Source organism: Rhipicephalus microplus, chromosome 7, assembly GCF_043290135.1.
Source record: "Rhipicephalus microplus isolate Deutch F79 chromosome 7, USDA_Rmic, whole genome shotgun sequence".
NCBI lineage: Eukaryota > Metazoa > Arthropoda > Arachnida > Ixodida > Ixodidae > Rhipicephalus > Rhipicephalus microplus.
Genome location: NC_134706.1, coordinates 154,675,466 through 154,692,995, shown reverse-complemented (window position 1 = coordinate 154,692,995; position 17,530 = coordinate 154,675,466). Strand labels below are relative to the sequence as shown.

At 40.7% G+C, this 17,530-nt stretch overlaps 1 protein-coding gene across 2 annotated transcripts in view; it reads right to left on the bottom strand.

Annotated features, from left to right (window-relative positions):
* The window catches only part of LOC142767677 (uncharacterized), a 79,453-nt gene extending 64,476 nt beyond the window's left edge, over nt 1–14,977 (bottom strand). Inside the window, exons 1-4 of one of the 2 annotated variants that reach the window (XM_075869848.1) lie at nt 14,686–14,977; nt 12,651–12,760; nt 5,701–5,899; nt 576–1,533 (exon numbers count right to left, since the gene is read on the bottom strand). In XM_075869848.1, the coding sequence (XP_075725963.1) occupies nt 1,430–1,533; nt 5,701–5,899; nt 12,651–12,731 (384 nt within the window). In that variant the 5' untranslated portion in view covers nt 12,732–12,760; nt 14,686–14,977 and the 3' untranslated portion in view covers nt 576–1,429. Of the gene's footprint in view, nt 1–575; nt 1,534–5,700; nt 5,900–12,650; nt 12,761–14,685 lie in introns of those variants that run through there. The other variant, XR_012885094.1, reaches the window with a different exon arrangement.
* Nucleotides 14,978–17,530: the final 2,553 nt, after the last annotated feature.

Sequence of the window (17,530 nt, the reverse complement as noted above, 5' to 3'; positions counted from 1 at the left end):
CAATCCCTCATTAAGTAGCTTCTTAACACATTTGTTTCTTTCAAGCCTTTGTTTACTCATCAAGGCTGTTTCAGATAGCAAACATATTTCACCTTCATGCAACATATTAAGAATGAAATATTCATATATATTTCTACACAGTACTTGCTTTTGCAAACAACGTGAATGGCCAATTGCTTTTACTCGAGATCTAGGATGTCCATTTGATCTTTGCAAGATGCAGCAGATAGCTGCATAGTTTCTGCATTATGCTAATTTCCGTAAGCTGCTTATCGGGTAATTTAGCATGATATGGCACTTTCCGTAAGCTGCGGATGTCCGCAACTTTCTGCACGATATGGCGCGTTCCGTAAGCTGCGGATGTCCGCATCTTTTCGCATGATATGGCGCTTTCCGTAAGCAGCGGATGTTCGCATCTTTCCGCATGATGCGGCTTTCCGTAGTCCAATAATTGCGTATGTACGGATCCGTATATGCGGAACGTTTCAGTAGGGTATTGTTGTGTAGCCTTAGCTGACATGCGGGGCTATTCGTCAAAAAGACGCCCAATGTGTTTGCGGCTCACCATTTCGCCTTCCTTCTGGTTCATTGGACAGTCGTTAACAAGGCTTAGAAAACTAAGTAGACCCCAGCTTTCGGCTCATGAGGCACCATGAAAAAAAAATGACCGCTTACTTTCGTGCCCATCAGATCAGATAATGATCTCAACCTGCTAACCACGATTACACATCCTCTCCCTACTGAAACGTTCCGTAAGATGCGGAGACCTCACATACGGAATTATTGGAATATGGAAGACGTATGATGCGGACTCCGCATAAGACGTATGATGCGGACTCCGCATCCCATGGAAAGACGTATCATGCGGAAATTACTGAAATGTGTGCATGTTACGTCTGAATCTAGTGCAAAGCAATATAATGTGTAAATTGAATAGACGTCCACATCTTGAGTACATGCTATACTGTGTACAAATCACAATATTTCTTAAATGTGCATGATGAGGGATTGAACCATCGGCATCTTACTAATTGTCGTGATGCGGAAGCAAAATTACCTTTTAAATAAAATACATTACAAAACTACTAAACATGCTAGCGATTATAAATGGTGGTTACATTGCAACACATTAATGCAGTGTTCTAAGCAAGACTTAAAGAACTTATAATGTTATTATTATCAATAGAGAAGCATTAATATACACATCAGCCCTGCTACAATCAATATGTTTTTTTATGTGTCTGTATGCTCCAGCTGTGAATAGTGACATTGCAGTGTTGATCGTACACAAATCAGGTGACTGCACCGCAATTTCACGAGCTCCACCTAAGCCACAGGATGGTGGCACAATGTAACAGCAATTTTAGAACGAATTGTTTAAACATAAATAATAATCATAGCACTGTGAAAGTGTGGCGCTGTGTTTATCTCATGAATGCCTTGTGGAGATCGGCGAAATGCTGCTTGAGGCTCCGGCACCACTGTAAATTTCGAAGGTCACTGCGATAGAACTTATGTGTCCTTCATAGGCACCTGGAAATGAAAATAATTGGCACAAATAATGTCAGAGACACATGTTAGCACAATAGTTTACATGCACAAGAAATATAACACACAGAATGAAACTGAAAATTTAAGGCACACAATCCTTCATGTTATGCATATGTGAATAATAGAAGGAATGAGTGTATAAATTAGTTCTGCCACATCAAAAAAACAGCATGCTTATCACAGTGAAAATAACTAGGTTGTCACGATTTTCAATGGTAGAGATAATCGATTAATATGTCCTTATGAAATTATGATTTAAACGCTTCCTGCACAGTAAAACTTTAGGAACTGCAAGTGAAAGCTCTCAATGTTCATTTAATAGTGTGTGCATGTACATTTGCTGCCTTTATACTATACACTTTGTGCACAAAATTGGCATCTTGAACAATTTTGAGAGTTAAACCTTTGCAACTTATGAAGGTTAAAATCACCATGAAAGCAAGCAGGACCAGGCAGGTGCCATTAAAAATCTGTGCAATCCAGATAACTATAACCGAACTGCACACATATAGGGGAGCAAAAGTAACAGAAATACGGCTGCTGACCCGCATGTCGCGGTATCAAACCCCGGCTCCATTTCCGATGGAGGCAGAAATGCTGTAGGCACGTGTGCTCAGATTTGGGTGTACGTTAAAGAACCCCAAGTGGTCGAAGTTTCCAGTGCCCTCCACTACGGCGTCTCTCATAATCATATAGTGGTTTTCGGACGTGAAACCCCACATATAAATCAAGAATAACAGAAATAAACTGCAAACAGAAAAGTTGGGTGCATGTGCTATCTGTGTGTGCTTACACCTTACTACATACAGCATGCTCATTCCATTTTAAATACCGATATTGAAAATAACTGCTCTATTAGGAATGTAAAAGGTAAGGTAGAACTGAACGACTCTACAAAAAGTGACCCTATTATGACATCACGTTTTCTTATAACAAAATTGACTGAGACTCTCAAATATCATTATGCAAGAAAAAATCTTCAAAAAAACAATCAAGTTTGAAGTCATAATTATTTATATGGCTACTATGACTATAACCAAGAAATCGACCTCAACATGGCTAATGTTAGTTTTTAAGGCCTATGTTCACTAGACAATGAACTATACCACAAAAAGCACAGCGTTCAGGCAAACCACCACACAAAAAAAGAAAGCAGTCCTTTTTGTTATTACCTACAATGCCTTTAAAATGGTATTTTTACCTCTACTTTCCGCTTTTTATCTAAGTAACTGGTGTGAAACAAGTTAGCTGAAAATGCACTGTGCCTCCAAAACCTGTTGGTTGAATCTGAATTTTTTAAAAAATGGTGAAGCTTGCACTAAATTAGGCTCCACAAGCCTTGGAACAGTGAGACTACATGACTCTTAGGACTACTTTAGTTACTTGTGTTTTGTTTCTGGGCCTAAGCATAAAGACAAGGGCTTAACTGAATTGCTGCTAACAAACAAATGCTTTCGAAATTGCCCGAGCGTCAAAGGATGCTCAGCCATTTGTTGTTTTTTGCACTGGGCTATTCTACACCAAACATACAAACCATACTGCCTGGCGACCATCACAGATGTATAGTTTAAAAAATGATGGTAATTTACTCTTCTGAAAATAGTTATTTGCAGAAATGCTTTGAAGAGAAAAGAGTAGTGGTCACGTGGGTACCTTCAGAATTTCGCAGAATGTCGTGCGGGTGTTATTTGTGAGAAAAATTTCAATGTACCACTTTTTCTTGCCATATCCAATTTGATCTACATATTAAGTAAAGATGCTTCTTAAAGAATTTGAAGTCAAGTAACATTAGTGCAATTTATCTGCTACATAGGCTTTGAAGAATTCAGCCAAACTGTTTATTGTTTGCATTTCTTGTATGGCAATACTGCATTTTGTATGAATATTTGAGCCACAAATACTCACTGCACAGAAGTTATATTTTACGAAAAAAAATAATGTAAGGTCCAGATTACAAATATCACTATATAATCGTTTTTGTCCACATTGAGATGCAATTTGAGCTGTGTGTTTGTCTAATTGAAAATTACTTTTATATGTAAGTTGAAAGCAAATAAACAGTTCTTGTTACATGGCAAGTGTTATCATTACAATTTTTGTCTAAATGAGGAAAATGCTTTTTGAAGTCTCCTATGTAGGGCCATGGGGAACTTCGGAACGGAAGCTGTCGTACATCAAATGCAGAAAACAGCCATCATAAGAAAACTTCAAAAATTCATTTCTACTTTAAGACAAAGTGTAATCATATAACTTGCCATATAAAGAGAACTGCTTCCTTGCTTTTGATGTGGCGAAAAAATTGCACTAATATTACTGAGCTTCATGCACTACACACAATCACCTTTACTTAATACCAAGACCGATTTTAGTGTAGAAGAGGCAGTATTTTTGAAACACTTTACTTTTTACAAACAACACCCAGACGACATCCTGGGAAGTTCAGAAGGCACCAACGTGGCCTAATATTTTGTTCTCTGCGATATACTTTAGCATTTTGCTGCGATATACTTTAGCATTTTCAGAAAAATACAGTAAACGAGCACAATATTTTTTTTTCAAAACACATTTAGGACGGTTGGCAAAATGGCTGGGATGTTTGATGCGTAATTGCCTCACTGCCAGCATTTATTCTTCCGAAGCTCAAGCTATCACCTCTCTGTTACTGCCTCCCTCACATACAATGCCTGCATAGGAAAGAAAAAGAAAGGCAGGTCCGACAAAGTTCACAAGGCAAGATATTTTCATGTTGGATAAATTCATTACCATAAACAGCAGCAAAATAACATTCATTTTGAGTAGTCCAAGACACAAGCTATATACCAGCATACTAAGAGCCAAGCACAAACTTTTCAATTGAACATGTGTGGTGATAGACAGGAAGCACTTATTGCAAGACTGATCAGTCTGTAATTAACTAAATGAAGTACAATGCACTGCTCAATCCAACACCACATAGGCATCTTTGCTATAGCAAAGCCATGTGTCATTGATTCATGCACTAGATGGGACAATGCAAATGTAACAAAAAAGGTGAAAAAAGAAAACAAGGGAAAAAAAAGAAGAAAAGGGGGGATGCAAAGTAGGAGCAGTGTAGCACTACTTTTACTTTGCATTCCCCTTTTCTTTCTTCTTTTTTCTTCTTTTCTATCATTTATCTTTTTTTTTGCTTCCCTTACCCCCAACCTCCGACAGGAGAACACTTTGTATCAGCGCAACCTAACTTGAAAAGAAGCAACGGCTGCACTCTTCTGCGTTATAGGTTTTTTTTTCAGACAAACATTTCCAACAGGCACACACGCCTATACCAAAAGATGATGTCAATACTGACCCCATTTAAACTAACACGCCAAGGATGACAAGGTGACTTCTAAAAAATAGGTCCTCCTATCGCAACATCGGCCAGCCTGTCTGAAGCACTTCTACTGTTCACCCTGATTACCCCACTAGATGTTTCCATCTGTCGACTCACATCTTCATTTTGGATAGCACTAAGACGAGCTTACATTGATGAATACGCACGAAAGTTTAGTGATGTATCATGTATCAGATTAAGCAACTCTGTTAAAAAATTATTGATAGCTTGCTTCCAGGCTTTTTATACTGTAGCCTGAAACTTCGTAATGTCTTCTATGCACATGAACCAGATTGACAACGTAATGCACAACATGCTTAAGAATACTGCGAGGAACAAGATAACGACAAAACGACCAGCCACCCAAAATTTTTGCTGTACATGTTTATAAAATGTTCATGTACCCCAAACGAGGTGCTTATGATACAAGCCGAAAAAACCTACAAGTAGGGCCTTCGAGTCTTCTGGAAGTAGACGTGTTGCATTTTTTCTGTAGAGGGCTTTAGACCCATAAGTGAGGAACAAAACTCCTGTATAATGAAGAATGTTGGCAGCTATCAGTTATAGAAAAACCTAATGCAGCTAATCTTCCCCGACACATCTGTACATTTAGAGAGGTAACGTAGCTTCTGTGATTGTGGCAGTAACTCCAACAGGACCAGTGTGAAAATTGGCACTACTTGGCTAGACAAATGTCCAAACATGCCTGCCCGACTCGCTCTAGCCATCCTGGCTGAATCTGACACATGATTTCTTAACTGCTGGCTGGACAAAAACAAAACCACTGAAGCACTCACAATACACAGCGTGAAGTTCCTCTGGAGTGGTCAACTTCGTCTTCTGCGATGAAAGAGCAGCACAGTGTACTGATAAGGCACTCCTTGCAATGGTTTTCAATGCCACACAGTGACCTTGCTGTTCCTGTCGAAGAGAGCTTCGCGAGCTTGCTCTTTTCTGGGGGCTGCTGCCGCACCTCGTTTTCTGCTCAAGGTCAACCTGCATAAAGTTGTAGACTAGGCTTTAAGAGTTGTATATAATGATATACAAATTTTCGCTGAACACACATTTCCTCGTGGCGCACTGAGGAATTTCTTATAAAACTTGAGGCCTCGCATATGCAAACATTTACAATCGATCCGAAGATGCACTCGACTCTAAAGAAGCAAGTTTGTTATGTAGTGTATATAAAGAAAGGTCATTCAGCACAACCACAACTACAGTTGCACACGAAAACGACATTTTACACGATCCTGTTTATTTACATGGACCATTTTATTTTATTTACACGGTCCATTTTACACGGTCCTGTTTTACACGATCTGGTCTGCATGAACTCTTGAACCGGGCACCATATAGGTTGAAAGACACACACTGACTTTGAGACAAACCTAGTTTCCCGTGGAGCATCCTCTTGCACTATAACAACACATCTCAATCTAGTTAGTTGGTCAGAACGAGGTGAAAACAGCTCGCACTTGAAAAGCACGGGCAGAAGTAAACGCCTGCACCCTGTGCTTTCTGTACATTCTCGTTGAGGGTGCAGTTTTCACCTTATCCTTAGGCAATTTCGCATTTATAGCATTGTTCGATGCATAATCTTTGTGGCGTTAAAGTGTGTGATACCGTCATGTGTATCCCATGTAATTTATAAAAATAGAATACAAGATAGCTTGATTCAAAAATAACAAAGTGCATCCAGTGCCATGTCCTGTAGCCATTCTTTAGGCAAGTGGCAGAATGATTTATTCTTCAAAACATATCTTACTTGTAACCACTACAAGAGCTAACTCGTACACTGGCACATTCTGTTTGCCTCTTCAGATTATAAGGTACCTTTTTTACACCAGAAAATCTTCATGAAGAATAGAAGTGTTGTATTTGTAAAGAAAGAAAAGTAGAAGGAAAAAAAGATATTGATTGATTTGTGGGGTTTAACGTCCCAAAACCACCATATGATTATGAGAGACGCCGTAGTGGAGGGCTCCGGAAATTTTGACCACCTGGGGTTCTTTACCGTGCACCCAAATCTGAGTACACGGGCCTACAACATTTCCGCCTCCATCAGAAATGCAGCCGCCACAGCCGGGATTCGAATCCGCAACCTGCAGGGCCGGCAGCCGAGTACCTTAGCCACTAGACCACCGTGGCGGGGCAGGAAAAAAAAAGATAACCTGCCCTGTACAGGGACCGAGCCTGCGAACTTCTAATAACATGTCCGATGCTCTATCAACTGAGCTACCATGGCGGCCATGCCTCTTCCATTTTGTACGGTATATATGTGCATTTGAAGCAGCGATGGCGTAGTGGTTAGAGCATCCGCCTCGCATGCAAGAGGTCCGTGGTTCAAATCCCGGTACCGCGCAGTTCCCAACCGGATTAAAAAAACAAAAAAAAAATCCGCGTGTTGATGGAACTGCATTAGGAGGCCTGGGGTGCGGCCTCACCGGCAAACACCGCCGAGAACGCACTCCCTCACCAGAGAAGGATTGGCCACCCTGGTGCAGTATCTGGCCACTACCTCCCACATGCTTACGTCAAATAACTCACGGCCCTCAGTCCCCAGCAGCTGCGAAGCAACTGACCACGGCGGCGGTCAGATCTGCAACGCAGCAGAGGGTGCTAAGAATCTCTGGATCCGGACAGGCCGCCATTGGAACCTGAACTTGGCAACGTTTAACGCTAGAACCTTATCTAGTGAGGGAAGTCTAGCTGTACTATTCGAGGAGCTAGAGGGTGTTAAATGGGATATAATAGGGCTCAGTGAGATTAGGAGGACAGATGAGGCCTATACGGTGCTACAGAATGGGCACGTCCTTTGCTACAGGGGCTTGGCAGACAGAAGAGAACTGGGAGTGGGGTTCCTAATTCACAGAAACATAGCGGGCAACATAGAGGAATACTATAGCATTAATGAAAGGGTGGCAGGTATCGTAATTAAACTGAATAAAAGATACAAAATGAAGGTAGTACAGGCTTACGCGCCTACATCCAGCCATGATGACGCTTCAGTTGAAAGCTTCTATGAAGACGTGGAATCGGCAATGAGTAAGGTAAAAACACAGTATACTATGGTGATGGGCGACTTTAATGCAAAGGTAGGGAAGAAGCAGGCTGGAGACCAGGCAGTAGGAGATTATGGCATCGGTACTAGAAACGCCAGAGGAGAGCTACTAGTAGAATTCGCAGAACGCAATAATTTACGGATTTTGAATACCTTCTACCGAAAACGAGAAAATCGCAAGTGGACATGGAGGAGCCCTAATGGCGAAAATAAGAACGAAATAGACTTTATAATGAGTGCACACCCTGGAATCGTTAAGGATGTGGAAGTGATTGGCAAGGTACGATGCAGTGACCATAGAATGGTACGGTCTCGAATTCGCCTAGACTTGAAGAAGGAACGACAGAAACTGATACGCAAGAAGCCAATCAATCAGCTAGCACTGAGAGGGAAAGTACAGGAATTCGGAGTGTCGCTGCAGAACAGGTATTCGGCTCTTAGTGAGGAAACCAACCTTAGCGTAGATACAATGAATGATAATCTGACGAGTATCATTACGGAGTGTGCAGTGGAAGTTGGAGGCCGGGTAGTTAGACAGGACACTGGCAAGCTTTCCCAAGAAACGAAGAACCTAATTAAGAAGCGTCAAATCATGAAAGCGTCAAGTACAACAGACAAAATAGAACTGGCAGAGCTTTCGAAGTTGATTAATAGACGTAAGGTATGCGATGTAAGAAGGTATAACATGGAGAGAATTGAACACGCTCTGAAAAACGGAGGAAGTGTCAAAGCATTGAAGAGGAAACTTGGGATAGGCAAAAGTCGGATGTATGCACTAAGGGACAAAGAAGGCAAAATAACTACCAATATGGATAGGATAGTTAAAATAGTGGAGGAGTTTTACAGAGATCTGTACAGTAGCCGAGACAACCACGACCTTAATACTATAAGAACTAGCAGTAACCCAGATGACACCCCACCAGTAATGATAGAAGAAGTCAGAAAAGCTTTGGAGAGCATGCAAAGAGGCAAAGCTGCTGGTGAGGATCAGGTAACATCAGATTTGCTGAAAGATGGAGGACAGATTGTGTTAGAAAAACTAGCCACCCTGTTTACGAGGTGTCTCCTGACGGGAAGAGTACCAGAGTCTTGGAAGAACGCTAACATCATCTTAATACATAAGAAAGGAGATGACAAGGACTTGAAGAATTACAGGCCGATCAGCTTGCTCTCTGTAGTATACAAGCTATTTACAAAGGTAATTGCTAACAGAGTAAAGAAAACATTAGAATTCAATTAACCAAAGGAACAAGCAGGATTTCGAACAGGCTACTCAACAATTGACCACATTCATACTATCAATCAGGTAATAGAGAAATGCTCAGAGTATAACCAACCACTATACATAGCCTTCATAGATTACGAGAAGGCGTTTGATTCAGTAGAAATATCAGCCGTCATGCAAACACTGCGGAATCAGGGCGTAGATGAAGTATATATAAACATTCTGGAAGAAATCTACAGGGGATCAACTGCTACCATAGTGCTTCATAAAGAAAGCAACAGAATACCAATCAAGAAGGGTGTAAGGCAGGGGGACACAATTTCCCCAATGCTATTTACCGCGTGCTTACACGAGGTTTTCGGAAGCCTAGAATGGGAGCAGTTAGGGATAAGAGTCAATGGAGAATACCTTAGTAACCTGCGCTTCGCCGATGACATTGCATTGCTGAGTAACTCGGGGGACGAATTGCAACTCATGATTACGGAGTTAGACAAGGAGAGCAGAAAGGTGGGTCTTAAAATTAATCTGCAGAAAACGAAAGTAATGTACAACAACCTCGGCAAGGAGCAGCGCTTCGAGATAGGTAATAGTGCACTTGAAGTTGTAAAAGACTATGTCTACTTAGGGCAGGTAATAACCGCAGAGCCGAACCACGAGATTGAAGTAACTAGAAGAATAAGAATGGGGTGGAGCACATTCGGCAAGCACTCTCAAATTATGACAGGTAGATTGCCACTATCCCTCAAGAGGAAGGTATATAACAGCTGTATCTTGCCGGTACTTAGCTACGGAGCAGAAACCTGGAGACTTACAAAGAGGGTTCAGCTTAAATTGAGGACGACGCAGCGAGCAATGGAAAGAAAAATGGTAGGTGTAACCTTAAGAGACAAGAAGAGAGCAGAGTGGATTAGGGAACAAACGGGGGTTAAGGATATCATAGCTGAAATCAAGATGAAGAAATGGACATGGGCAGGGCATGTAGCGCGTAGACAGGATAACCGCTGGTCATTAAGGGTAACTGACTGGATTCCCAGAGAAGGGAAGCGGGTTAGGGGGAGACAGAAGGTTAGGTGGGCAGATGAGATTAAGAAGTTTGCGGGTATAAATTGGCAGCAGCAAGCACAGGACCGGGTTAACTGGCGGAACATGGGAGAGGCCTTTGTCCTGCAGTGGACGTAGTCAGGCTGATGATGATGATGATGATGATGATATGTGCATTTATACATGGAAGGGTCAGTCAGCGCTGCCTGTTACCACTAAGGCGAGTGTGGGACACCTTTTTTTTGCCTACTGGCAATTACATTACGATTGCAATTACGTTACGATTACTTCCAATATCCCTATACTTCTTTGGCAGCATTATGCATCTGTCCGTTCTCAGAAAATCTGCTAGTCACAGGAGGAGGCAATAGTTCGCCCTCCCACCTGATTGCATGTACTTGAACACATGCACAACTGATCAAAAAAAAAACAAGTCACACACCGCTAAGATTACTGAGATTCGCTGTTTCAGATTCATGAGTAAAGGAAAGAACTATAATTTTAAGGGTTTGTTGTCTTTGTTGAACACATTATAATGAGAACTAGCAGAAAATGATGCCAAACAAACTATAGGGGATGTTATCAAAAGTAACTTTAACAAAATTGTGAGAAGAAAAGTGAACAAAAACGTAACTTGGCAACGTTTTTTGACAATTGAAGTGACATTACTTTTTATAACATCCCTTTATTTTACTGGGTAATGTTGTCGGGTAATTCTCATTATTAGAGTGGTGAGTAGGCTGACAAAGAAAGTATATGGCATTGATACTTCTTTTGAACACCTAATAGTTTGAGGACCTTAAAAGAGCGGAAGATATTTTGAGTAGACCGGAATATTTAGTTGGAGCGAAAAAAAAAACGTACACACATTTTTACCAGGCTTTTTAACACATTTTGAGACATAAAAGTGTATACTGCCAGTAATGTTAAGTACCATTACTTTTGTCACACTATGCACTGTAGCAGGTGTAGTTAGAGTGGTGATAGTGAAGGATTAATCAAGCACGCCACCAACTGTGTTCACATCAATGGTCGCGTATTTTAAAAATAAACCTGCTGTATAGTAAAAAAAATTTTAGAGCATTTATGATTTTATCGAAATCAAGTTAAACCGACTGGGTAAGCAAATCATTTGCATAAAATCAAAAGGCATCAAGTGATGCATGTATTATAACTATGTGAACAATTTCAGCAATGCAGGGCAAAGTGACAACAGTTCTATTAAAAACCCCTCTCATTATAACATGCATGAAAAGCACCACACCAGAATATTTTATAGTGCATGTAATATCGAGACTACTAGACTGTCTATTGACCTTTTAGAAGAAGGGTATCTCCTTCACATTCAAGGGGCAACCACTTATCCTTTTCCTGAGCTTTTCTGTGAATATTTCCTGAATTTCAGATATCATTAGGATTGATTTAGAGTAAACAGATTTTGCTTACGCACTGAAACCTAGTTCTGTATGTAACTGCAATTATGGGTACCAAACCATCTCCAATTAATTTTTAACATTTAACTTATTTTTTAACTGCAGCAGCACAACTAGCTATGGGTGCCCAAAAAGTAGCTAGAAACAATACCTTTACCTCTTTGAGCCTTTTGGAAGTGTTCAGCTTCTCAGTGCTCACCTTACAACATTTTTTTTAAATACGTGTTTGTATGCCCACTGCTCTTGCTCCTTGTACAGTGAGGAGGAGCACATGGCAAGAAGAGACAAGAAAGAAGCATAGCGAAAAAAAGCGAAATAAGCGAGGACCTCTTTTGTATCGTACAATGTGTGTAACATTACTATTGCGACAACATATAGACAAATTATCACGGCTATGTATCCATTGTAGAGTCATACACAGCTGCAACACCACGACTAAATTTCAACCTTGTGTTGGTTTAGGATCCCTTTATAGTGGCAAGCTAATGATATCAGCATTTGTTTGGCACATAATAAGATGCAGTGAAATGTGATATGGTAATCTCATTTAGAATGCACGTCATGTGGCTTCATTGTATATGTAGCCACAAGTAACTCTGGTTGCAAAGCAATATGGCAGAGCCTAAACAGACGTCACCGACCACTCCAATCTGAACTTGCCTTTGCTACTTGCCCATTATCATCCCAGCAAAAAATGAATAACTGAATCTGCTACAGATAAGTGCTAGCTTATGCTAAGGACCAAGTATGAAGGGTGTTTTGTCATTATTGAGATCAGTTATTTGTGCAAGAACACTTGCTGTCAAACAAAAATACATTGCTGTCGAAGCATCAAGACTCAAATATAAAGCAAAAAGAAGTGTCTCTTTAAAAATTACAGGCCACAAGGCAAGATAAATATTTGATATACTTGGGATGTAAGGCACGCACAAGAGGTGCTGCCATATTATACTTTTCCTTGTGTTGAAACCTGCTTGCTTTACTCACCCAACACATCTGTAAAGATGCCGTGAAAACACCAAGGAGCTGATGCAGCAAGGTTGAACACATGTCCAGGGATTTCACCATTCCTAAGCAGCCCTACAGCCTCCACAGTCCTGCAACCATTTGTAAGATAAATATAGTTCTACCCAAAGTTCTCGGTTTACAGACACACATGCAAGACACATAACCACTCTATAGGAAGTTTGCATGATAATGCGCTGAGTAGCAAAACGGATGCCAATATCAAGTATCCCGGCCTGCCGCTTCTTTCTTTCGGTTCTTCATTAATCAATCCATGGTTATTAAATGTTGCTCCAATGTGAAGTGTAGTGGCAGTCCGGTGAAGAATTGCAATGTATTTAGAACACAGTCCAATTCATGGCAAGTAAGCATGCAATAGCGTTTGGTCAGCTCTTCGAGAAAAGAGCATGAATTTTAGCTAAAACCCATAGTTTTTTTAAACACCATTCAATTTGATAAAAAAGTTGTGAGCATTATGTAAAGGAACACGGATTCCTGTTTAATCAATGATTTCTTATAATGTACTGATATGAATGCAACTAACTGAATATGAAACGATAAATTTTGCTCGAGAATTTAGAGTTAGGAACACTATCGCACTTGCCTGCTGCATCTTGTCCAAAACAGCGGCAAGATAGGCTAGTTTGTGTAGGTGAGTAGTAATGAGCAGTGCAAAGTAACAACAAGAAACACCAGTAACAACAGTATGGGGCAAGCACAGACTGCCAACTGTATAATTTATTACACAAAAGTTCGCCTGAATATCAGAATCGGATACATCTCGGTGGTCTATCAGGAATGTCACAAACAACTTCCTTGCCAACCAGCCCTTGCACAGAGGGAGGGAATGGCTGGCACGGTGCTCGAAGTGACGTCACACTATTTGCAAACATAGAGAGGTTTCTTACTTAGGCAACATTTTGCACAATATATTTTTTAGATGCAAGACTGTACTCATCCACATTGATCATACTGATGTCTTTTGTTGTTACTTTTTGCTGTGAGTTACTAGGCATTTAGTCACCATGATCTTTAAAAGCTAATTTCAGTGTTCTCTCTCATATTGCTGACAACTTTGTTGTTGCATAAATTGGGCAAAAAAGCAACACAGAAAGGCTGTCACAATAAATACACCAACATGGGTATTCTCCTGCAAACAAAAGTCGGCACTGGTCCTGTCATTACCCGTCTTCCTTCTCTCTTTGCCTTGTTTGTGCTGAAACAGCCAAACACCTGATGAGTTAGATGAGAAATATTAACGCATCAAAACTATAAGTGCTTGCATCAGCAACTACACAACAGCGTGATAACCGCACCCCTGCCACACAGCAGCGAAACATATTTTGAACATGCTGGCAGTGTATTATTTTATAAAAAGCAACTCTGGCAGATTACAAAATCTCACATTGTGCATGCAAGTTTTCTTCAAAGTCAGGCGTACAATGTAGGTGCTGGCCGGTACATTATTAGTTACAAGCAAAGGCGTCTTGCAGGTACACATGCAGATTGCACGAACACCTCTCTCTCTCTCTCTCTACACTAGGCACACACATTATATCTTTCAACAAGCACACGCCACTGTTTAGGGGTATAATAACGCTCTACCGTGAACGTATGCTAATCAACCCACTTAGGCGGTTGGCTAGGTGAATCGAGCCAAGTTACAAATTGTATTGCCTGCGAACGTAAACAAAATGCTCCTTTGCATCAAATGGCACTGCAGGCTTCGTTTAATCAACAACGTAGCAAGCGCCGTGTGCGTCTTCCTCACTACATTGCACATGAAAAAAATCGATCACCATACTTATGCATGTTGCTGCAGTTGTCTCGAATTAGCTCCAGTAAGGCCGCGCCGATGCGCCATGGCTCTGCTGGCGTTAGCGTTGTCAAAGCGAATCGGCAACCGCACTCGCAAAGGCGCGTAAGGTTGCCGTTTCACGACGCCTCGTTCGAGTGCAGCAACACACACTTGCCCTGAGTGGCATACTTGGTCTACATAAAAAAGTGTCCCTCTTACCTTTAGTTTCTTTCACACTGTTCTGAGGGAAGCGACCACAGGCGTCAGCCGTCACCTCGGAGTCCTTCGAGCGCCCGCCCAACCCGCCGATTCCTTGGACGACTCGCACTTGATCCGCACTCGGACAACCGCGGGAATAGGGCGCAATCTTAGCACATCACACGAACGAGGAACGGCGCTTCCTTGCGTAAATTTAACATTTCGTGCTCTCGTGTGTAGCAGCGCGAACACATGAGACACGCACCGAAACGGCATGCCCACGAAAACAAAGAAGACAAACAACACGTGGCTTTAGCTGTGAATGGATTTGACTTAGATATCTGTGTGAGAAAAATAAAAAAAAAACATCTGTCGCTGCTATAAACTGAAAAAAAATGTATGTTATCTGGCAAAATAACTTTCAAAGTGATAAAAGGTTATTCAAAAAACAAGTTACAACTTATGAATATTTTCGGAGGTCTTTGTTTTGTTTTTGTTCTAGCAGACGACAGCCTCCTACTGCTTCTACGACAGACGTAGTGCGGTTTCACGTTCGGTGCGTGTCACCGACGCAAAGCTCTACAGTAGTGATATCAGAGTTATCAATTCTCAATGAATCATAGGATGGCTACAAAGCAGTAACATTTTGACATAGTGCAGTACGCAATCTTTCAAGGTATGACGTTTCTTTGCTCTGAAGCAAATCGAAGCAAGCCGGCCGGCGCAATCAGCTGATGTCGCCGCTACGCGAGGCATGGTCGTGCGCAATAGCGTCGCGCCCCGCGCTCGATTTGTCATAAAGCGATAAAGCTACTAAGTGGAATACAGCTAGATGCAGGGATTAATGGCGTATCACTCTAATTCCCTGTGGTGGCCGACTCAATCGCAAGAGAGCCCCGGGAAACAACCTTCAACTGCTCAAGCTTGTGTGTGGGTGTAAAAATACTTGTTTTCATCCGCGGCGGGGCAGCAATCTATAGTTGAAAGACATGCGAAAAGCATGTGCCGTATATACAGTCCCAAAACATATGCACACAACAATAGATACGATCGCATATCGTACATAAATATGCCAGCACATAGCGTGTAAAAACAAATTTATATTCATAACTTAAACTCACGTGCTACCTTCAGCGCGAATAGCTTAGCAAGCTAACGCACTCAGTTCACGTACGCGAGCACAACTAAGTGGCGCAGGTTCGAGTCCTGCCAAGATTAATTTTTTTTGTTTTTTTTTCAACGTTTTCATTGTACTGCTATCTTTTCTAATGCCTTAGGTTCTAAAACAAAATAAAATCAATATTGCGTTCAAGTACGTATGTGGGACTGTGTTTTTTGCGCAACAGTTATTAGTATTTTTATTTTCATTATTAATTTTTTTATTTATTTCATAATATAACAAAATTAAGGACTAAGGGAAACAATGGGTCTGCTTGATTGTGAAGGGACTCGAGAAGTGAGAAAACTCAAACCAAAAAATTTATTTGAGAAAAAACTGAGCATTTCACAGCCGGACCAGTTTCTTCAAGGGTAGGTCCTAGGTATGCGCTAGACTCGCTATATGACTTACTTACTTGTATAACTTATTACTATTGTTCTTGTGTCGCATTCTGACTGCCTGTTTTGTTTACTTGATGTTATTTTATGTAAGTTCACTGTTTACTTTTCTTTGTGTTGCGTATTTTACGTGCTGTTATAATTATAATTTTATTGTTATATTTAACCGAGGGTCCCCCTGCAGTCGCTTGACTTTGGGACCCTCGTCTGCATACTACATTCTACGAATTTTGTATTTTGAATGAATGAATAAACTGAACTGAATAAACTGAACTGAATAAACTGACTGATCTCAAGCTGTGGCAGTTGAGGGAAGGCAATATCACCGAGAAGCAGTTCCAAAATATATTTTGGTTGATGTTTTTTGATTCCTCCAAAATAAGGACTGCACAATTGGGATCGAGCCAAACCAAGAATTGCGGGCACGAAGTCATCAGACAGAAAATGAATAATGTTGATTGTTTGAAAAATTGCCCTTAATAAAAGGAAGAGTTATGGAGTGCTACGTAGCTTAACTCGCAGTAGGAATTTTATATATACATATAGATAGTTTAAAATGGACAATGTTGCACACACAGACATTGGTTAAATTTCTTTGCAGCACAGTTGAAGCATCTATGTAGAACTGAAGCATCAAGAGAAGCTCATGCGTCCTCACTTTATTGCGCTTTACATAGCTTGTATGCGTCCATGCAGCCATGATATGATATATTTTAAAGCATTTGTTTAACCTATAATCTTCTTATTCATTAAAGCTGGCCCATAAGTTGTGTCTTATGTAGCACTACAATTGAAGCGTAATCTGCATGGTGGTCTGAAACAATGCTTTTGAAAATCTCAAAACGACCCCGCTCTATACACGACCATCCGTGCATCAGTGATAAGCACCATTATGTGTTTGTACATATCAGTTGTGCTCTCATACTTAATTATTTTTCTGACCACTCCCTCTGCCCCTACCTCGTTTCTGTCGTGAAGCTGTGGCAAGTTGTGTATAGCTGTATTTATATTGTAGGAGCACATACTATCAATAAAAATTATTTTTAGGCTACATGCAATTAGTTTTCATAGATTTTCATTTCTTTTGTCGGTGCTCAGGAGAGCTAAGCTCATGGTCGATATTTTAAAATGACATTTCTCTTTGCCAATGTTAATAGAACAGTTTCATTAATATTGACAAGTTCATTCACATTGAATTTAGTTCTCATTATTATTGTTTCTACCAAAAAACGAGCCCTTGAAGTTATGCTTTTTTGCTTGATTTGTTTTCGTGTGACAGCATGCAAGTAAAATGACAGTTATTGTCATT